The 18,536-nt window shown below is 47.2% G+C and overlaps 1 protein-coding gene across 1 annotated transcript in view; it reads left to right on the top strand.

Annotated features, from left to right (window-relative positions):
- Positions 1–18,536, top strand: part of SYCP2 (synaptonemal complex protein 2) — a 372,455-nt gene that overhangs the window by 228,791 nt on the left and 125,128 nt on the right. The window contains exon 31 of the mRNA XM_082271514.1: positions 1,490–1,666. Within this exon, the coding sequence (XP_082127640.1) occupies positions 1,490–1,666 (177 nt within the window). The remainder of the gene's footprint in view (positions 1–1,489; positions 1,667–18,536) is intronic.

Here is an 18,536-nt window from a genome sequence, read left to right as displayed (position 1 = left end):
GTGATCAAATACTACCAAAAGAAAGCTCTGTTTGTGGGAAAAAAAGGACATGAATTTTGTTTGGGTACAGCATGTAATGACTGCGCAATTACCTGGTAAAATCACGCAGTGCCAAATTGCCTGATCATTAAGATGGTAACATTTTCCGGTCCAGAAGCGGTTAAAGGTTGTCTTATTTTACTTTTGATCTACATTACTAATTTATGTATTTATTTACCCCCCCCCCCCCCCAGGTTACCAGCACATCCTTTAATTACTGACATATCTCAAGCTGTAGAAGCTAGTGACCAGTTGCTACACTTTCTGTGGTTGTAAAACCTTACAAATACCCAGTAAAGTGACTAAACTCAGGTGATACACAGAGATGAAACTAATCCTTATACATAAGTTGTACCTGTTTATCTGCTGTCTTCTCATCATTCCTTCAAAGTCCATAACTTTTAAACCTTGTCTGAGCGTTTAGAAAAAAGGGGGTGGGGAGCTGATGTTAAACCCTGCAGAGTTCATTGAGGAGAGCTGTGAGAGCTGATTGGAGGGAAGAAACACACCCCCTTCACACAGGAACAGAGCTGAGGCTGTCAACCAGCTGGAGATCCCTCCCCTGTCACCTTTCTTCTCTTAGTGTCAGGAAAACTTGTCAGAAGCGATTGATGCTGATAGCCGAGGAATGAAGCAGTAGACAGAAATCACAAAAGTGTTTTTAATTGAGACAAGTGCATACTATAGAGCAGGGCTTCCCAAACTTTTTTGGGCCGAGACCCACTTCTGAATACAGTTATTTTTCGTGACCCACTTGCTTGTAATTGAATATTGTAAAGTGCTACAGAATCTGTTGGCGCTATAGAAATGCAAATAATAATAATAATAATGCATATTTTAAAGGGAGGGGTATGTTAAATTAAAAATAGAAGCTGCCATGAACTCTTGACACCGCCGGGCCACCTGGTCTTCCTATGACACCGAGGCTGCCCTCTCTGCCCGCTATAGCTGAGAGAATCCCGCCGCCAGTCTAGCCACCCCGCTCCTGCCAGCAGGACCGAGGAGCTGGCTCTGCACCCCATGAACATATTCTACAACCTACATAACAGCCCATATACATACTCACTGATGCAAGTATCCTCCTCGTGAGAAATACAGACCAGCCTCCGTAAACTGCGTAGGCGAGGTCCTGAGTCCATCGCGATTTGATTGCTCTGGCTCTCTGCAATTTGCACGGGCCCGCACAGCACAATTTAAGCGGGCCCGCTCTCAGTGATTTCCGGCTCAGCACGACCCACTCAAATGCAGCTCGCGACCCACCAGTGGGTCCCGACCCACAGTTTGCGAACTCCTGCTATAGAGGAAATGCTATGTTATTTCATGTCGGCGTTTTACATCCACTTTAAAAGCCTTGGTGATAAAAGAGATGATTTGGCAGATCTGCTAACTTGTACATTTTATTAGTTAGGGTAAGTTTTAAACTGCAGGTGTTTTCTTTATTTACTTCAAGGAAACAATTCAGCAGAGTACTGACAAAGAAGTTGAACTACTGAACAAAGTTATGGAACATAAGCGCCCTCAGAGAGGGGGGACTGTCAAGAGGAAATGCTATAAAGAAGTATCCAATTCGGAGTCTGAATCCGAGGAACCCACATCGCCTGTTAGAAAGGAAACTCCCAGAGATCTGGTACCAGTTACTAATAACTAAAAATAAGCTATACAGTATTTCACTTACCCCTCACATTTTTGTAAATATTTTATATCTTTTCATGTGACAACACTGAAGAAATTACACTTTGCTACAATGTAAAGTAGTGAGTGTACAACTTGTATAACAGTGTAAATTTGCTGTCCCCTCAAAATAACTCAGCACACTGCCGTTAATGTCTAAACCGCTGGGAACAAAAGTGAGTACATCCCTAATTGAAAATGTCCAAATTGGGCCCAATTAGCCATTTTCCCTCCCTGGTGTCATGTGACTTGTTTTTGTTACAAAGTCTCAGGTGTGAATGGGGAGCAGGTGTGTTAAATTTGGTGTTATCGCTCTCACTCTCTCATACTGGTCAATGGAAGTTCAGCATGGCACCTCATGACAAAGAACTCTGAGGAACTGAAAAAAAATTGTTGCTCTACATAAAGATGGCCTAGGCTATAAGAAGATTGCCAAGACCCTAAAACTGAGCTGTAGCATGGTGGCCAAGACCATACAGCGGTTCAACAGGAAAGGTTCCACTCAGAATAGGCCTCGCCATGGTCGACCAAAGGAGTTGAGTGTAGAGAGGAATAACACCGCTCAGGCCAGTCAGTACCACAAACCAAGGTATCCGGCAATTGCATTACAAGGTACAGCAGTGTAGGAAATAGTAGACGCGTTTCACACGAATGCTATGTGCTTGTTCACTACCTGAAACACGCCTACTATTTCCTACCCTGCTGTACCTTGTACCACTTATGTGAATAAAAGACATTTATTCTTCATCGGATCCTTTGGTGATGTGCGACCGTTTTCTTCATTTACATAAAGAAGTTGAGTGCATGTGCTGAGCGTCATATCCAGAGGTTATCTTTGGGAATTAGATGTATGAGTGCTTTTAGCATTGCTGCAGAGGTTGAAGGGGTGGGCCTGTCAGGGCTCAGACCATATGCCGCACACTGCATCAGATTAGTCTGCATGGCTATCGTCCCAGAAGGAAGCCTCTTCTAAAGATGATGTCCAAGAAAGCCTGCAGTTTATAGACAAGCAGACTAAGGACATGGATTACTGGAACCATGTCCAGTGGTCTGATGAGACCAAGATAAACTTATTTGGTTCAGATGGTGTCAGGTGTGTGGGGCGGCAACCAGGTGAGGAGTACAAAGACAAGTGTGTCTTGCCTACATGGTAGTGGGATTGTCATGGTCTGGGGCTGCATGAGTGCTGCCAGTACTGGGGAGCTACAGTTCATTGAGGGAACCATGAATGCCAACGTGTACTGTGACATAATGAAGCAGAGCATGATCGCCTCCCTTCAGAGACTGGGCCACAGGGCAGTATTCAAACATGTTAACAACCCCGAACACACCTCCAAGTTGACCACTGCCTTGCTAAAGAAGCTGAGGGTAAAGGTGATGGACTGGCCAAGCATGTCTCCAGACCTAAACCCTATTGAACATTTGTGGGGCATCCTCAAATGGAAGGTGGAGGATCGCAAGGTCTCTAACCTCCACTAGCCCTGTGATGTCATCATGGAAGAGTGGAAGAGGACTCCAGTGGCAACCTGTGAAGCTCTGGTAAACTCCATGCCTAGGAGGGTTAAGGCACTGCTGGAAAATAATGGTGGCCACACAAAATATTTAAACTTTGGGCCCAATTTGGACATTTTTACTTAAGGGTGTACTCACTTTTGTTGCCAGCGGTTTAGACAATAATGGCTGTGTGTTGAGTTATTTTGAGGGGACAGCAAATTTACACTGTTTTACAAGCTGTACACTCACTACTTTACATTGTAGCAAAGTGTCATTTCTTCAGTGTTGTCAAATGAAAAGATATAATAAAATATTTACAAAAATCTAAGAGTTATACTCACTTTTGTGAGATACTGTACCTCTGCTAAAATCCCAATTGTTCATATATACATATAAGACGTCAGGTGCTAAAGGGGTATGACCACATGTTAACAGAAAAATTTCTTGATGAACCCTTTTCACACAGCCTTACACCCTTTCTGGCAAACTGTGCATAAAAACAGGGATTTTTAGTTCACATACATTGCAACACATGTTTAAGCTGGCCAACTACATCAAAGTAGTCCCTCTCTGGCCAGTCCCTACTTTGCTCTGCAAAATGTAATTGCTCCAGTGGGTATAGTGCCAATATGGGGCAAATAGAAACAAGTTGTAGGAGAGCAGAGGTACAGTGCCTTGCAAAATTATTCGGCCCCCTTGAACTTTGCAACCTTTTGCCACATTTCAGGCTTCAAACATAAAGATATAAAACTGTAATTTTTTGTGAAGAATCAACAAGTGGGGCACAATCATGAAGTGTGACGAAATTTATTGGATATTTCAAACTTTTTTAACAAATAAAAAACTGAAAAATTGGGCGTGCAAAATTATTCAGTGCCCTTAAGTTAATACTTTGTAGCGCCACCTTTTGCTGCGATTACAGCTGTAAGCCGCTTGGGGTATATCTCTATCAGTTTTGCACATCGAGAGAATTTTCGCCCATTCCTCCTTGCAAAACAGCTCGAGCTCAGTGAGGTTGGTTGGAGAGCGTTTGTAAACAGCAGTTTTCAGTTCTTTCCACAGATTCTCGATTGGCTTCAGGTCTGGACTTTGACTTGGCCATTCTAACACCTGGATATGTTTATTTGTGAACCATTCCATTGTAGATTTTTCTTTATGTTTTGGATCATTGTCTTGTTGGAAGACAAATCTCCGTCCCAGTCTCAGGTCTTTTGCAGACTCCATCAGGTTTTCTTCCAGAATGGTCCTGTATTTGGCTCCATCCATCTTCCCATCAATTTTAACCATCTTCCCTGTCCCTGCTGAAGAAAAGCAGGCCCAAACCATGATGCTGCCACCACCATGTTTGACAGTGGGGATGGTGTGTTCAGGGTGATGAGCTGTGTTGCTTTTACGCCAAACATAATGTTTTGCATTGTTGCCAAAAAATTTGATTTTGGTTTCATCTGACCAGAGCACCTTCCTCCACATGTTTGGTGTGTCTCCCAGGTGGCTTGTGACAAACTTTAAACGACACTTTTTATGGATATCTTTAAGAAATGGCTTTCTTCTTGCTACTCTTCCATAAAGGGCAGATTTGTGCAGTATACGACTGATTGTTGTCCTATGGACAGAGTCTCCCACCTCAGCTGTAGTTCTCTGCAGTTCATCCAGAGTGATCATGGGCCTCTTGGCTGCATCTCTGATCAGTCTTCTCCTTGTATGAGCTGAAATTTTAGAGGGACGGCCAGGTCTTCGTAGATTTGCAGTGGTCTGATACTCCTTCCATTTCCATATTATCGCTTGCACAGTGCTCCTTGGGATGTTTAAAGCTTGGGAAATCTTTTTGTATCCAAATCCGGCTTTAAACTTCTCCACAACAGTATCTCGGACTTGCCTGGTGTATTCCTTGTGCTTCATGATGCTCTCTGCGCTTTAAACAGACCTCTGAGACACAGTGCAGGTGCATTTATACGGAGACTTGATTACACACAGGTGGATTCTATTTATCATCATTAGTCATTTAGGTCAACATTGGATCATTCAGAGATCCTCACTGAACTTCTGGAGAGAGTTTGCTGCACTGAAAGTAAAGGGGCTGAATAATTTTGCACCCCCAATTTTTCAGTTTTTTATTTGTTAACAAAGTTTGAAATATCCAATAAATGTCGTTCCACTTTATATATGTGTCCGACTTGTTGTTTATTCTTCACAAAAAATTACATATATTTTTATATCTTTATGTTTGAAGCCTGAAATGTGGCAAAAGGTCGCGGGGGCCAGATACTTTCGCAATGCACTGTATATATTGTCTTTGTTGCATTGCAAATCAGTGATAAGACCTCAAACTGAACCTCCTACAATCTGTCTATTTCCTCCAAACATTTGGACGCCGTTGGCCAGCTAAAAAGTGTTGTAATGTATTTTTAACAAAATATCCCTGTTTTTGCACAAGGTTTGCTAGAACGGTTATATAGCAGTGTGCAGAGGGGTTCATTCATAATTCTGAGTTATTAACTGACACAAATACTTATGGAGAGGCATTACTACTTTGTCAGGATATGAGGAATGAATTCTTTTTTATTATTTGAAACTAATCCTATTCTTTACAGCCAAGGAAACTGCTATCTTAGTATGTTTGATCTGCAGTTGCCAAGGTGCTCCACATGTGATAAACTATGATACCAGGCATTTGATGGTTTGACAGCTCGGTTGAGAGCACAAGGAAATGTGACCATTATCCTTCACGGCATGCCTTAAGGCCTCATTCCCACCAGTGTGCAGAGACATTCGTTTTTCTGCATGCGTTCTGCAAAGGCAGAAAGAAAACCATTGTTCTCAAAGTGCAACTGTTCAAACCACAGCACTTATATCACATGCAGATTTTTTTCTGCACAGGAATCTGGTCTGGATTTTACTCAACCTGTTTACAATTTTCAGGAAGGAAGGCAAGGTGCGTCCAATCCTTGACCTCAAAGCGGTAGACTGCTTTGTGCGGGTGCAGAGGTTCAGAATAGATTCCACGGTGCGGGCATCCCTGCATCAGTGGGATTTTTCTTGCCTCTATTGACATCAAGGATGCTTACCTTCACATTCCAATATGTGCCGTTCACCAGCGCTTCCTCCGCTTTGCTGTGAGAGAAGAGCATTATCAGTTTGTGACGTTACCCTTTGGTCTTGTTTCTGCTCCTCGGGGCTTCACAAAATTGTTAGCCCCGGTGCTAGCTTTGTTACGCCAATGGAGGATCACAGTGCTGGGCTACTTGGATGACCTTCTTCTGTGAGCGGAGTCACCTACTGCTCTAGTGGAAAACCTGGAAATCACCATAAGAACTCTGAGGGAGTTGGCTGGATTCTGAATTTTCAGAAGTCTGCTCTGGTTCCCTCCACAAAGCTAGATCATCTGGGTCTGACTCTGGACTCGGCCTCTGCCAGAGTGCTCCTTGCTCTGCATAATCTCCAGAAACTGCAGGCTGCGATTCTTCTCCTGCTGTCCAGCAGATAATCATCCCTCCAGACTTGCATGCAGGTGCTGGGCCTGATGGTGTCTATTTTCGAGGCGGTTCCATTTGCACAGTTCCATACGAGGTCCCTGCAAAGGGAAAATCTAACCAAATGGGACAAGACTCCGCAGTCTCTGGACTATCAGATTCGGCTGAACCGGGAACGAGAGAGTCCCTTATATGGTGGCTTCGGTCTCCGGCGCTTCAGCTGGGTAAATCATCACCAATAAAGTTAACCCCTTCCCTGCCAGTGTCCTTTTTACAGTAACAGTGCATATTTATAGCACTGATTACTGTAGTAATGTCACTGGTACCCCCAAATGTGTCAAAAATGTCAGTCAAGGGTCCGATCTGTCCACCGCAATGTCGCAGTCCTGCAAAAAAAATTGCAGATCGCCGCCATTACTAGTTAAAAAAAAAAAACAATAAAAATGACATAAATCTTTCCCGTAGTTAGTAAACGCAATAACTTTTGCGCAAACCAATCAAAATACGCTTATTGCAATTTTTTTCACCAAAAATATGTAGCAGAAAACAAATTGGCCTAAAATGTTAAAAAAAAATATTTTTACATTTTTTGGGGGGGGAATTTCATATAAAAAAATGTGAAAAATAGTTATTTTTTCAAAATTTTCACTCTTTTTTTATTTATAGCGCAAAAAGTAAAACTTGCACAGGTGATCAAATACCACCAAAAGAAAGCTCTATTTGTGGGGGAAAAAAGGACGTCAATTTCATTTGGGTACATTGTCCGAATCGCAAAATAGGCCCTGGTCTTTGAGCAGCCAAATCCTCAGGGGCTTAAGTGGTTAAAATACCATTAGGTATACGTGGAATTTTGTCATGTATACCCGTCATTAAGAAGTGGGTTTGGATGTTTTGGGGCGGCTAATGGTGTGTATACTACAGAATTTTCTTGCGGAGATTTCTGTGCCAAGCCGCTGCAAGCAAAGCCAACAGAATACTGGGATGTATAAAAAAGGGGATTCACTCAAGAAATAAAGAGATTATTCTCCCACTCTACAAGACTCTGGTCCGGCCACATCTGGAGTATGCTGTCCAGTTCTGGGCACCGGTCCTCAGGAAGGATGTGCTGGAACTGGAGAAAGTCCAGAGAAGGGCAACAAAAATAATTATGGGAATGGAGGACATCAGCTATGAGGAAAGACTACAAGCACTGAACTTATTCTCTCTGGAGAAGAGACGATTAAGGGGGGATATGATATCCGTGTACAAATACTGTACTGGCGACCCTTAAATAAGGAAAAAACTATTCAGAGAAAGGAAATACAATAAGACACGTGGCCACTCACTAAAACTAGAGGAAAGGCGGTTTAACCTTAAAATACGCAGGGGGTTCTTCACAGTCGTATCAGCAGGGAGCATTGTTAGTTTCAAAAAACTATTAGATGGGCACCTTAAAGACCACAACATACAGGGGTATACAATGTACGGTTAGCAAACACACACACACACACACATCATAGGTTGAACTGGATGGACTGATGTCTTTTTTCAACCTCACTAACTATGTAATTTGGGGGGGGGGGGTTGTACTGCCCTGCCATTTTAGCACTTCATGAAATGAGATAGGCAGTCAGAAAGTAAAAGCTGCATAAATTCCAGTATTTACACCATAGTTTGTAGACGCTATAACTTTTGCGCAAACCAATAAAAATACGCTCATAGAGATTTGTTTTGTCAAAGACTTGTAGCTAAATGCATTTTGGCCAAAATGTATGACATACATTGAGTATATTGGATATTTTTTAAAAGACAAAGTCGAAAATGTCATTTTTTCTCAAAATTTTCACTATTTTTTTATTAATATTGCAAAAAATAAAAAGCGCAGAGGTAAACAAATACCACCAAAAGAAAGCTCTGTTTGTGGGAAAAAAAGGACGTAAATTTCGTTTGGGTACAGCATTGCATGGCTGCGCAATTGTCAGTTAAAATCACGCAGTGCCAAGTTGAAAAAAGGGGCCTGGTCTTTGAGCAGCCAAATCCTCCGGGGGTTAAGTGGTTAAAGCCTTTGTTACCCTAAAAAAAAGGTTATTGTTCCTTTAAAGCATGTTATGCAGTACACTGCTTGTGCTGTGTAATTTGGCCCCCTGTATCACCTAAAAAACCTGGCTGATCCTGCCTGGTTCTGCCCTCCCCCCTGTAAACTGACCATTGTTTATCATGGCTGCTGAGCCCTGACACTGTGGTCAGTTTACGTGCCTCCATCATCTGCTGCTACCTGCAGCTCTCCTCTGTCTCCCTCTGTCTTCTTCCCCCTCACCTCCCTGCTTGTCAGCTCTCACTAGCGCTGCTCTGCTCCCCTCCCCGCTGCTACAAAACTATCTGATCTTTATACCATCCCCTCTGTTAGGTAGCAACCTATGTCCTAGTGCCTGTGCTTTATAAAAATAAAAGCTGATTTTGTTTATTTTCATAGTGCCTCCCGGCGCTCACGTGACTCCCGTCTCTCTCCTCCCTGCCTCCCCGACTTATGTCAGCGGGAGTTTTTCGCCCCCCACTGGAGATGTCAGATGGGAAGAGGAGAGAGCCGGGAGTCACGTGAGCACCGAGAGCGCTGTGAAAACAGGTAGAAATCAGCTTTTTTTTTTTTTAAATAAAGCACAGGCATTAGGACACAGGTTGTTATCTAACAGAGGGGATGGTATAAAGATCAGATAGTAGCTTAACAACCACTTTTAAGTAAACCTTAAGGCATAACTTGTTTTTGGATAGAGTGGAATGTTATTAGAACAATCTCCCCAATTGGTACACAGATGGCAAAAAAATAACTTGACAGGAGCTAGTATTCGCCTGTGCTTTATCCAAAATGAGAAAAAAGTATTGCATTTAGGTATTCTTTAAACCAATACAGTAAACCCCCCTCCATTGCGGGGGTTACGTTCCGGACCCAGCCGCGAAATAGAAAAACCCTATTAAAATGCATTGTAGGCATGTTTTTTTTACTGTCACTGTACGTGTAAAAGCATTTTAAGGTCTTTAAACACACTTTTAAAACAATAAAAACTCATTTAAACACATTAAAGATACTGAGAGACATAGCAAGAGCTATGGAAAACACAAACATATTTCATTTTTAATGATTTATATAGTAAAATAACATTACAAAAAAAAACGCAATATACTGGGACCGCAAAAACTGAACCGCGATGGAGCAGGGGTTTACTGCATTTCTCTTTCGTTCATTGACAGACACAGCTCCATATCTTCTGGACCTTTGGGTTTATGCTGCACCCTACAGGAGTAGGACACCAGGCAGAAAAAAGTTTGACTACGCCTATAGGGCAGTCCCAGGGGGTATACTCGCACTTCCTGCTATAGGTCTTCAGTTTTTGTTCTGCCTAGTCAGAAGTAAGGACCTAGACCCTTGCTGGGATCTTTGGTCCTAGCTTTTTTCCTTTTTAAATGTAATTTTCTCTTTCTTTCATTGATGGACACCGCAACATATCTTCGTTAGTCGAATGTGTTATGCTGCGCTGCCTAGGAGTAGGACACTAGGCGGAAAAGGGAAAGTTAACAGAACTTTCAGCTACACCCATGGGCACGGGGCAGTCCCAGGTGGTATACTCCAACTTCCTGTGTCTAGGATTCAGTTTTTTTCTGCCTAGTAGGAGTAAGGACCTAGCTCCCTGCTGGGATCTCTGGTCCTGGCATTTTTTTGTAATTTTAAACGAGAATTTTTTCTCTTTTGTTATTTTCTAATTGTTATTTGTTCCAGTGAGAACTGCAATCAACTTTCAGGCTGGGCGATGCACTGGATATCCTAGATCCTGATGGTCACATCAGCCCAACCAGCAAGCGCGTGCAGACCTCAGTTTCGCGCCAGGTTGGCCGTGACATGCCCCCATTGGAGGGACTGGCTTGCGAGTGGAACACCTCGCACGGACGCACAGGATCTTTTCGTGGCCAGAGTCGCAGCGTCCTCGGGCCAGCAGCACCCCTTGTTTTAAGATGAGGTGACCTGCCTGGAGTGAATCCTGCTGCGTCTTCTCTGGTTGGTGAGTAAACCCCCCTTTTGTCCCTTGGGAAGTTAGGGGCTGGTGCGGGTCCTCCTGGGGTCAGTGGTCCTTCAGCTGAGCTGACCTCCCCCCTAGTATTCTTAGCTTCCCTTAAGGTTTTTTTTTTACATCCTTCCCACCTCTCTACCCCCCTCCTCCACATCCCCCCCCCTCCCTCACTAAGGGGGGGCGTCCATGGGGGCTCAGTTATGTACTGGGGCACGGTGGGGCTCTACTGCTTGTTGACATGGTGTGTGGCGCCGGGAGTGTTACGGCACTGGGGGGGAGGGGGGGCTCGTGGTGTTTTTTTTTTGGGAGGTGTTTTTCGCGCCCACAGGCGCCAACATTGTGGACATTTGGACCGCTCGGTGGCCATTTTCCTGTAGTCTGGCAGTGGCCGGGGCTACTGCATGGGGCCATTTTGCTGTAGCCCAACGTCGCCGGAGTTACTGCGCATGCGTGGTGGCCGTTTTCTGGTAGCCGCATTTCTTCATAGATGGTGGTGGCCTCTAGTGGTAGCACGAATGCTCCTTAGTCAGAGTGGTGTGCTGCGAGGGAATTGGCGCCTCTTCTGTTGTGGTGAGTCCTGGGGCGGTATCTCCCTGTCTGCTCTAGCTATTGCAGCGTTCTGGGACCTTTAGTCCCACAAGCACTAATATTGCTGGGGAATTTAATATTCATACAGCTCTGTAAAAACTTTTTACTGTGTTCCCACTGCGGCACCAGGATGGAGCCGGCCGAACATGTCTCACCACCAGACTGTCTTTCAGAGGGGGGATCTTCGGGATCTTATTCTGCCATGACAGCAGGCCTACAATCTTTAGTGTCAAAAGTGGACATGGTTTTACAAAGAAAACCTGCAAAAAAGCATTTGCTTTCCTCTCCCATCTCATCTACCTCCTCAGATTCTGAGGCAGATGTGCCCGCCACAGACGTAAGTCGTCCCATGGGGTCCGCGTCCACACATCTTGAGTGTTCTGACAGTGAGGATGATTCCTCTTCCTCCACCTCGGCGCAGGAAAAAGCGCTGGTAGAGGCACTGGTTGTGTCAGTATGAGAAACTTTGAAGATGAAGGACACAGCAGATTCTGCGTCAGTCACGGTCACAGCTCTGTGTCCGGGAGAATGGTTTCTTCACTCAGAAGTCTTTCATCAGCTGTGCCTTCAGTGGGGGACACCAGATGTGGACCTGTTGGCCTCTCGTTTCAACCGGAAGGTTCCGCGGTTTGTTGTGAGGTCTTTGGAGCCTCTGGTGGCTCCCTGGGGCCAGTATCATCTGATTTATGCCTTTCTTCCAATACAACTTCTGCCGAGAATTCTGTGCAGAATCGAGGCAGAAGGGATTCCGGTGATCCTGGTGGCACCAGAGTGGCCTCTTCGGTCCTGGTACGCGGATCTGGTAAGATTGGTAGCCGACACTCCTCAGAGAAGATCTCCTGTCTCAAAGACCGTTCTTCCATCCTGCTTTACGATCGCTGGCTTTAACGGCCTGGCTATTGAGAGCCAGATTCTAAACGTTTGTCGTCAGGAAGTCTACCTCTCAGAAAATTTACCATCGAGTTTGGAAAGCATATATTTCTTGGTGTGAGTCTCGGGGAATTTCTCCCCGATCCTTCCTCGGTATCCCGTCTTTTGGAGTATTTACAAACAGGTGTTGATAAACGTTTGGCCTTCGGCATCATTAAGGGTCAGATTTCAGCTTTGGCAGTTTTCTTCCAAAGACTACTGGTGATTTAATTCCTTGGTTCGACATTCGTGCACGGGGTTCGCCATCTGGCTCCCCCCGGTGCGATCCCTGGTGTCTTCATGGGATCTCAATTTGGTGCTGTCGGTCCTTCAAAAACTGCGGTTTGAGAATATTCGTGAAATTCCTTTACTTACCTTGTCGCAGAAAGTGACTTTTTTGGTGGCAATTATGTCTGCACTCAGGGTCTCGTAGTTGGCTGCATTGTCCTGTCAGTCTTTTCTACCTAAGGTCATGTCAGGTTTTCACCTGAATGAAGACATTGTGTTGCCTTTGTTATGTCCTACGCCTAAGCATCCCAAGGAGGTTGCTTTGCATTCGTTAGACTTGGTTCGGACCATCAGGTTGTACTTGATGGTGATTGAGTCAATTCGGATGTCGGATTCCTTGTTTGTTCTGAAGGAGGGTCCTCGTAATGGACAGGCTGCGTCTGCTGCGACCATTTCCAGATGGATCAGGCGGACGGTGGTGCAGGCCTATTCCATTAAGGATCAGGTTCCTTTCTATGAGAGCGCTCAGTGCTTCCTGGGCCTTCCGTCATCAGGCGTCAGTCTTTCAGGTGTGCAATGCGGCTACCTGGGCGTCTATACACACGTTCACTACGTTTTACAAAGTGGATATTTTTGCATCTGGGGATGCTGCTTATGGCCACAAGGTTTTGCAGGCTGTGGGGGCAGAGACTTCTGCCTCTTGAGGGTGTTTTCTTTTGGTTTGTGAGCTCCAGTTGTCTCTGGTTGAGCTCCTTGCTTACCTGGTTGGCTATGTTTAGCCTGTTGGGAATTGTTCTTGCTGTGTTCATTTCCCACCCCTCATGCTATTACTGCTTTGGGACGTCCCATTCGACTAATAAAGATATGTTGCTGTGTCCGTCAATGAATGAAAGAGAAAACTTGATTTTTTGTCTTACCATAAAAAATCCTTTTCTCTGATGTTCATTGACAGACAGAGCACCCACCCCTCTGCGGAGTTGGGTTATGTATTCTTCTGACACTGCTTGTTACAAAACTGAATTCTAGAAGCAGGAAGTGGAAGTATACCACCTGGGACTGCCCCATGGGTGTAAGTTCTGTTAACTTTGGTAACCCTTTTCCCCCTAGTGTCCTACTCCTAGGAAGCGCAGCATAACTTATTCGACTAATAAAGATATGTCGCTATGAACATCAGAGAATAGGATTTTACGGTAGTTGGTCCAGGGGTTGCAGTAAATCTGTGATGCCTCCCCTTAGCTTGCAGGGTGTCCATGACAGCGGTGACCCTTTGCCCCATGATATGACTCAAATAGTCTTGTCACAAACGTGGCCCCTTCTTGTTGGTCCATATGCGGTCCTTTCGTCCCTCGGGATCTAAGGACCAGGGGTCAAAATCCATCTGTAACCCTGCAGGGGGTTCCAAGAGGCCCTGGACTGTTAAGCCGAGAGTGGGTTCCTCCGGGACCGCAGACAAGCCCACTTCTGCCCTCACCCGTATCTGGGCTGGGGGGTCGTCTTCGCTTCTTTCCGGATCCGTGGACCGCCTTGATTCAAGACAAATGGGTCCACAAGTTGATAAATCCAGTTACAAGATCGAGTTTTGGTCCTTGCCTCCGGCAAGGTTCTTCCCTTCAATCCTGCGCTTGTCCCCAGTTTGCCTATGAGGTCTTCTTGGGGCGTTACAGGATCTGCTCTCACAAGGGGTCATTGTACCGGTTCCAGAATCGGAAAGCTTTAAGGGGTTTTATTCAAACCTATTTACTGTTGCCAGGAAGGAAGGCAAGGTCCATCCAATCCTGGACCCCAAAGCCTTGAACTGCTTTGTGCAAGTTCCGAAATTTCAGATGGAGTCCATTTGCACGGTGGTGGCATCCCTTCATCAAGAAGATTTTCTTGCCTCTATCGACATCAAGGACGCCCTCCTTCGTATCCCAATATATGTCCGTTTCCTTCACTTTGCCGTGGGCGAGGAGCACTACCAATTTGTGGCTTTACCCTTTGGTCTTGCCTCAGTGTCACGGAACCATGAACCAGACGTACAACAACAGATAAGTGAAAATAAGAAGGCTTTATTGAAAATCAAGCTGTAAAGCAAAAGTCCAAACGGAAGGCGAAACCGAGGCAGAGTCCTTGCGAAGCCAGAGGTCAGGAACCAGGAGGGTAGTCAGACGAAGCCAGGATCAGGAACCAGCAGGGTAGTCAGACGAAGCCAGGATCAGGAACCAGCAGGGTAGTCAGACGAAGCCAGGATCAGGAACCAGCAGGGTAGTCAGACGAAGCCAGGATCAGGGACCAGAAGCAGCAGCAGTCTTAGAAGCATGTGAACACAGGAGGACCAAGCAAGGAACTGAAGCCACAGACCTCCTATATATATGAGCTAGGCATCCAGCTCCTCCCAGTGGGAAGGAGGAGCCGCAGGGTGGGAGGCTACAAGAAACCCAGAAACCAAGATGGCCGCCAGCACATGTCAAACGAAGGAGAACAGCAAGAAGGTAAGACCATGACAGTACCTCCCCCTCAAGGGCCCCTCCTCCGCGGAGTAAAGAACGGTTTCTGAGGGAAGCGTGCGTGGAAGGCTCGGAGCAAGGCAGGAGCATGGACATCTGCGGAGGGAACCCAGGAACGCTCCTCTGGACCATAACCACGCCAATGAACCAAAAACTGCACCCGACCGCGGACCAGGCGTGAGTCCAGGATATTGCTCACCTCATACTCCTCACGATTGCCCACTTGGACCGGACGGGGCCGAGGAACCGAGGAAGTGAAACAATTACACACCAGTGGCTTCAACAGGGAGACATGAAACACGTTGGAGATCCGCATGCCAGGAGGAAGCGCAAGGGCATAGGCTACCGGGTTTACCCTGCGAAGGACCAACCGGGACCAACAAAGCGAGGCGCCAGCTTGGAAGTGGGCACTCGAAGGTTGAGGTTGCGGGTGGACAACCATACACGGTCTCCGGCCTGGTAGGAAGGAGCAGGCGCTCGTCTGCGATCAGCCTGGAGTCTCTGGCGCTGCGCAGAAACCTCAAGGGACCTCTGGATCTGTACCCAAGAAGCACGTAGGACGGAAAGGTGATCCTCCACAGCCGGAATATCCTGGGGAGAGAATACCTCTGGTAACACGGCAGGTTGGAACCCATAATTGGCCATGAAGGGAGACGTCCCAGAGGAAGAGTTCACCGCCGTGTTCCTGGCAAACTCAGCCCAAGGCAGGAGGTCAACCCAATTGTCTTGGTGATCGGAGACATAGCAACGAAGGAATTGTTCCAAGGCCTGATTGGATCGTTCTGCGGCCCCATTGGACTGAGGGTGGTAGGCCGAGGAGAAGGAGAGATGAATCCCCAACTGGGAGCAAAAGGCGCGCCAGAACCTGGACACAAACTGACTCCCCCAATCCGACACAATCTCCTTGGGCAAACCGTGCAACCGGAAGACCTCCCTGGCAAAAATCGTGGCCAACTCCTGTGCAGAGGGTAACTTCTTGAGAGGAACACAGTGGCACATTTTGGAAAATCGATCCACAATCATGAGAATGACCGTATGGCCTCGGGATGCAGGGAGGTCCACAATGAAATCCATCCCCAGGTGTGACCATGGGCGCTCCCCGGAGGCTATGGGTTGCAGAAGACCCAACGAAAGGTGCCGAGGGGACTTACTCTGGGCACAAACGGAGCATGCCGCTACATATGCGGCGATGTCGGAACGTAGGGAAGGCCACCAGAACAGACGTGAAACAGCCCAGGACAGCTGATTCTTTCCAGGATGCCCCGCGGTCTTGGAGTTATGGTAGGTTCGCAACAACCGAGTGCGCAACTCCTCAGGCACAAAACATCTGCCGTTGGGTCTCTCAGAGGGAGCACCAGATTGAGCCGCCAAAATCTGCTCACCCAGGGGAGAGGTCAGGCTGGTGCGAATGGCGGCCAGGATCTGATTCGGAGGTATGACCGAAGTCGGAATCGACTCCTCCCTGGACAGGTCGGAGTACTGCCGTGATAAGGCATCCGCCCTGATGTTCTTGGAACCGGGTAGGTAGGAGACCACGTAATTAAAACGTGACAAGAACAGAGCCCATCTGGCCTGACGTGGTGTCAATCTCTTGGCCTCAGAAAGGTAGGTCAGATTCTTGTGGTCCGTCAGGATGAGGACCGGAACCACCGAACCCTCGAGCAAGTGCCTCCATTCTTTAAGGGCCTGCACGATGGCCAATAACTCCCTGTCACCAATCTGATAGTTGCACTCCGCGGAAGACAGTTTCCGGGAGTAAAACCCACAAGGAAGCAGAGGACCCTCTGGTGTTCTACGCTGAGACAGAAGGGCGCCTACTCCCGTCTCAGACGCGTCCACCTCGAGGACAAAGGGCAACCCAGGGTTGGGATGCGACAGAATCGGAGCCGACACAAAGGCGGACTTTAGAGCCTCAAAAGCTCGGATGGCCTCGAGCGGCCAGACCTGTGAATTACTGCCCTTCCTGGTCAGATCCGTGAGAGGCTTTGCTAGCATGGAAAAGTCCCTGATGAACTTCTGATAATAATTGGCGAAGCCCAAAAAGCGCTGCAGGGAGCGAAGACCACTGGGCTGGGGCCACTGTAAGACAGCTGAAACCTTCTCAGGATCCATGGAGAACCCCTCAGCGGAAATGATGTAACCTAAGAAGGTTACCTGGGATCGGTGAAATTCGCATTTCTCAAGCTTACCGAACAGCTTGTTCTCTCGTAACCGTTGCAACACTCGTCTGACATCCAGAATGTGGGTCTCCATGGATTCAGAATATACCAAGATGTCATCCAAATAGACCACCACACACTGCTGCAACAGGTCACGGAAAACCTCGTTAATGAATTCCTGAAAGACTGCGGGCACATTGCACAACCCAAAGGGCATAACCAAGGATTCATAATGACCGGTCCTGGTGTTAAACGCGGTCTTCCACTCATCGCCCGCCTTGATCCTTACGAGGTTATATGCCGCCCTCAGGTCGAGTTTGGTAAAGACCGTGGCCCCTTTAAGGCGATCGAACAGCTCGGAAATCAAGGGTATCGGGTTAATCGTTCTTGATCGTGATGCGATTGAGACCCCTGTAATCGATGCAAGGCCTCAACTCACCGCCCTTCTTTTTCACAAAGAAAAATCCAGCCCCTGCCGGGGACGAGGATTTGGGAATGTGTCCGCGTGAAAGCGCCTCCTTCACGTACTCCTCCATGGCCTCATTCTCCGCTACCGACAGTGGATAGACCTTGCCACGAGGAGGAACGGCACCAGGTTGTAACTCGATGGCACAATCGTATGGGCAGTGCGGAGGTAGGGCAACCGCGCGCACCTTATCGAATACATCCCGGTACTCCTCGTATTCAGGAGGCAACAGAGAGTCCGAGGAAGTACACAGCAACTTGACAGGCCCATGGATGCAACTAGCCCCACACTGCGGTGACCACGAGAGGATCTCGGCCGATCTCCAATCGAAAGTCGGATTATGCTTCTGGAGCCAGGGGTACCCCAAGACCACCGAGTAGTGTGGAGACGAAATAACCTGGAAGCAGACCGACTCTCTGTGAACGGCACCAATGGCTATCCTCACTGGAAGGGTCTCATGAGTCACGTGTGGCGGCAGAAGGGGTCTGCCGTCTATCGCCTCAAGAGCCAGTGGAGAACCTCGGGCCTGCAGAGGAATGGAATTGGCGGCAGCGAACACACTATCAATGAACAAACCACCAGCACCAGAGTCCACCAACGCCTGGGTCGTCACTGAGCCCCCGACCCAGGAGAGGACAACAGTGATCAGTGGTTTGTCAACACGGGAAACCGGGGACGAGGAGACTCCACCCAAGATCTGCCCCCGACAGGATCTCAGGTGCGAGCGTTTCCCGGACGGTTCGGACATGCCAACCGAAAATGCCCACCGAGACCACAGTACATGCATCGACCCTCGCGTCTTCGGAGTACCCTCTCCCCCTCGGACAGGCGAGCAAAGCCCAGCTGCATGGGTTCACCCCCAGCCAAGTCATCCCCAGGAGGCGTGGGAGGAGAGGGAGGCACGGGTGGGACAGCAAAGGTAGGCGCCAATCTGTTAGGAGGTCTCCGCAAACTCTCCTTAAAGGAAGGTCTCTCCCTGAGTCTGG

The sequence above is a fragment of the Pelophylax lessonae genome, assembly GCF_965119305.1.
Source record: "Pelophylax lessonae genome assembly, chromosome: 11".
Classification (NCBI taxonomy): Eukaryota; Metazoa; Chordata; class Amphibia; order Anura; family Ranidae; genus Pelophylax; species Pelophylax lessonae.
This window is presented reverse-complemented; position numbering and strand designations above follow the sequence as displayed.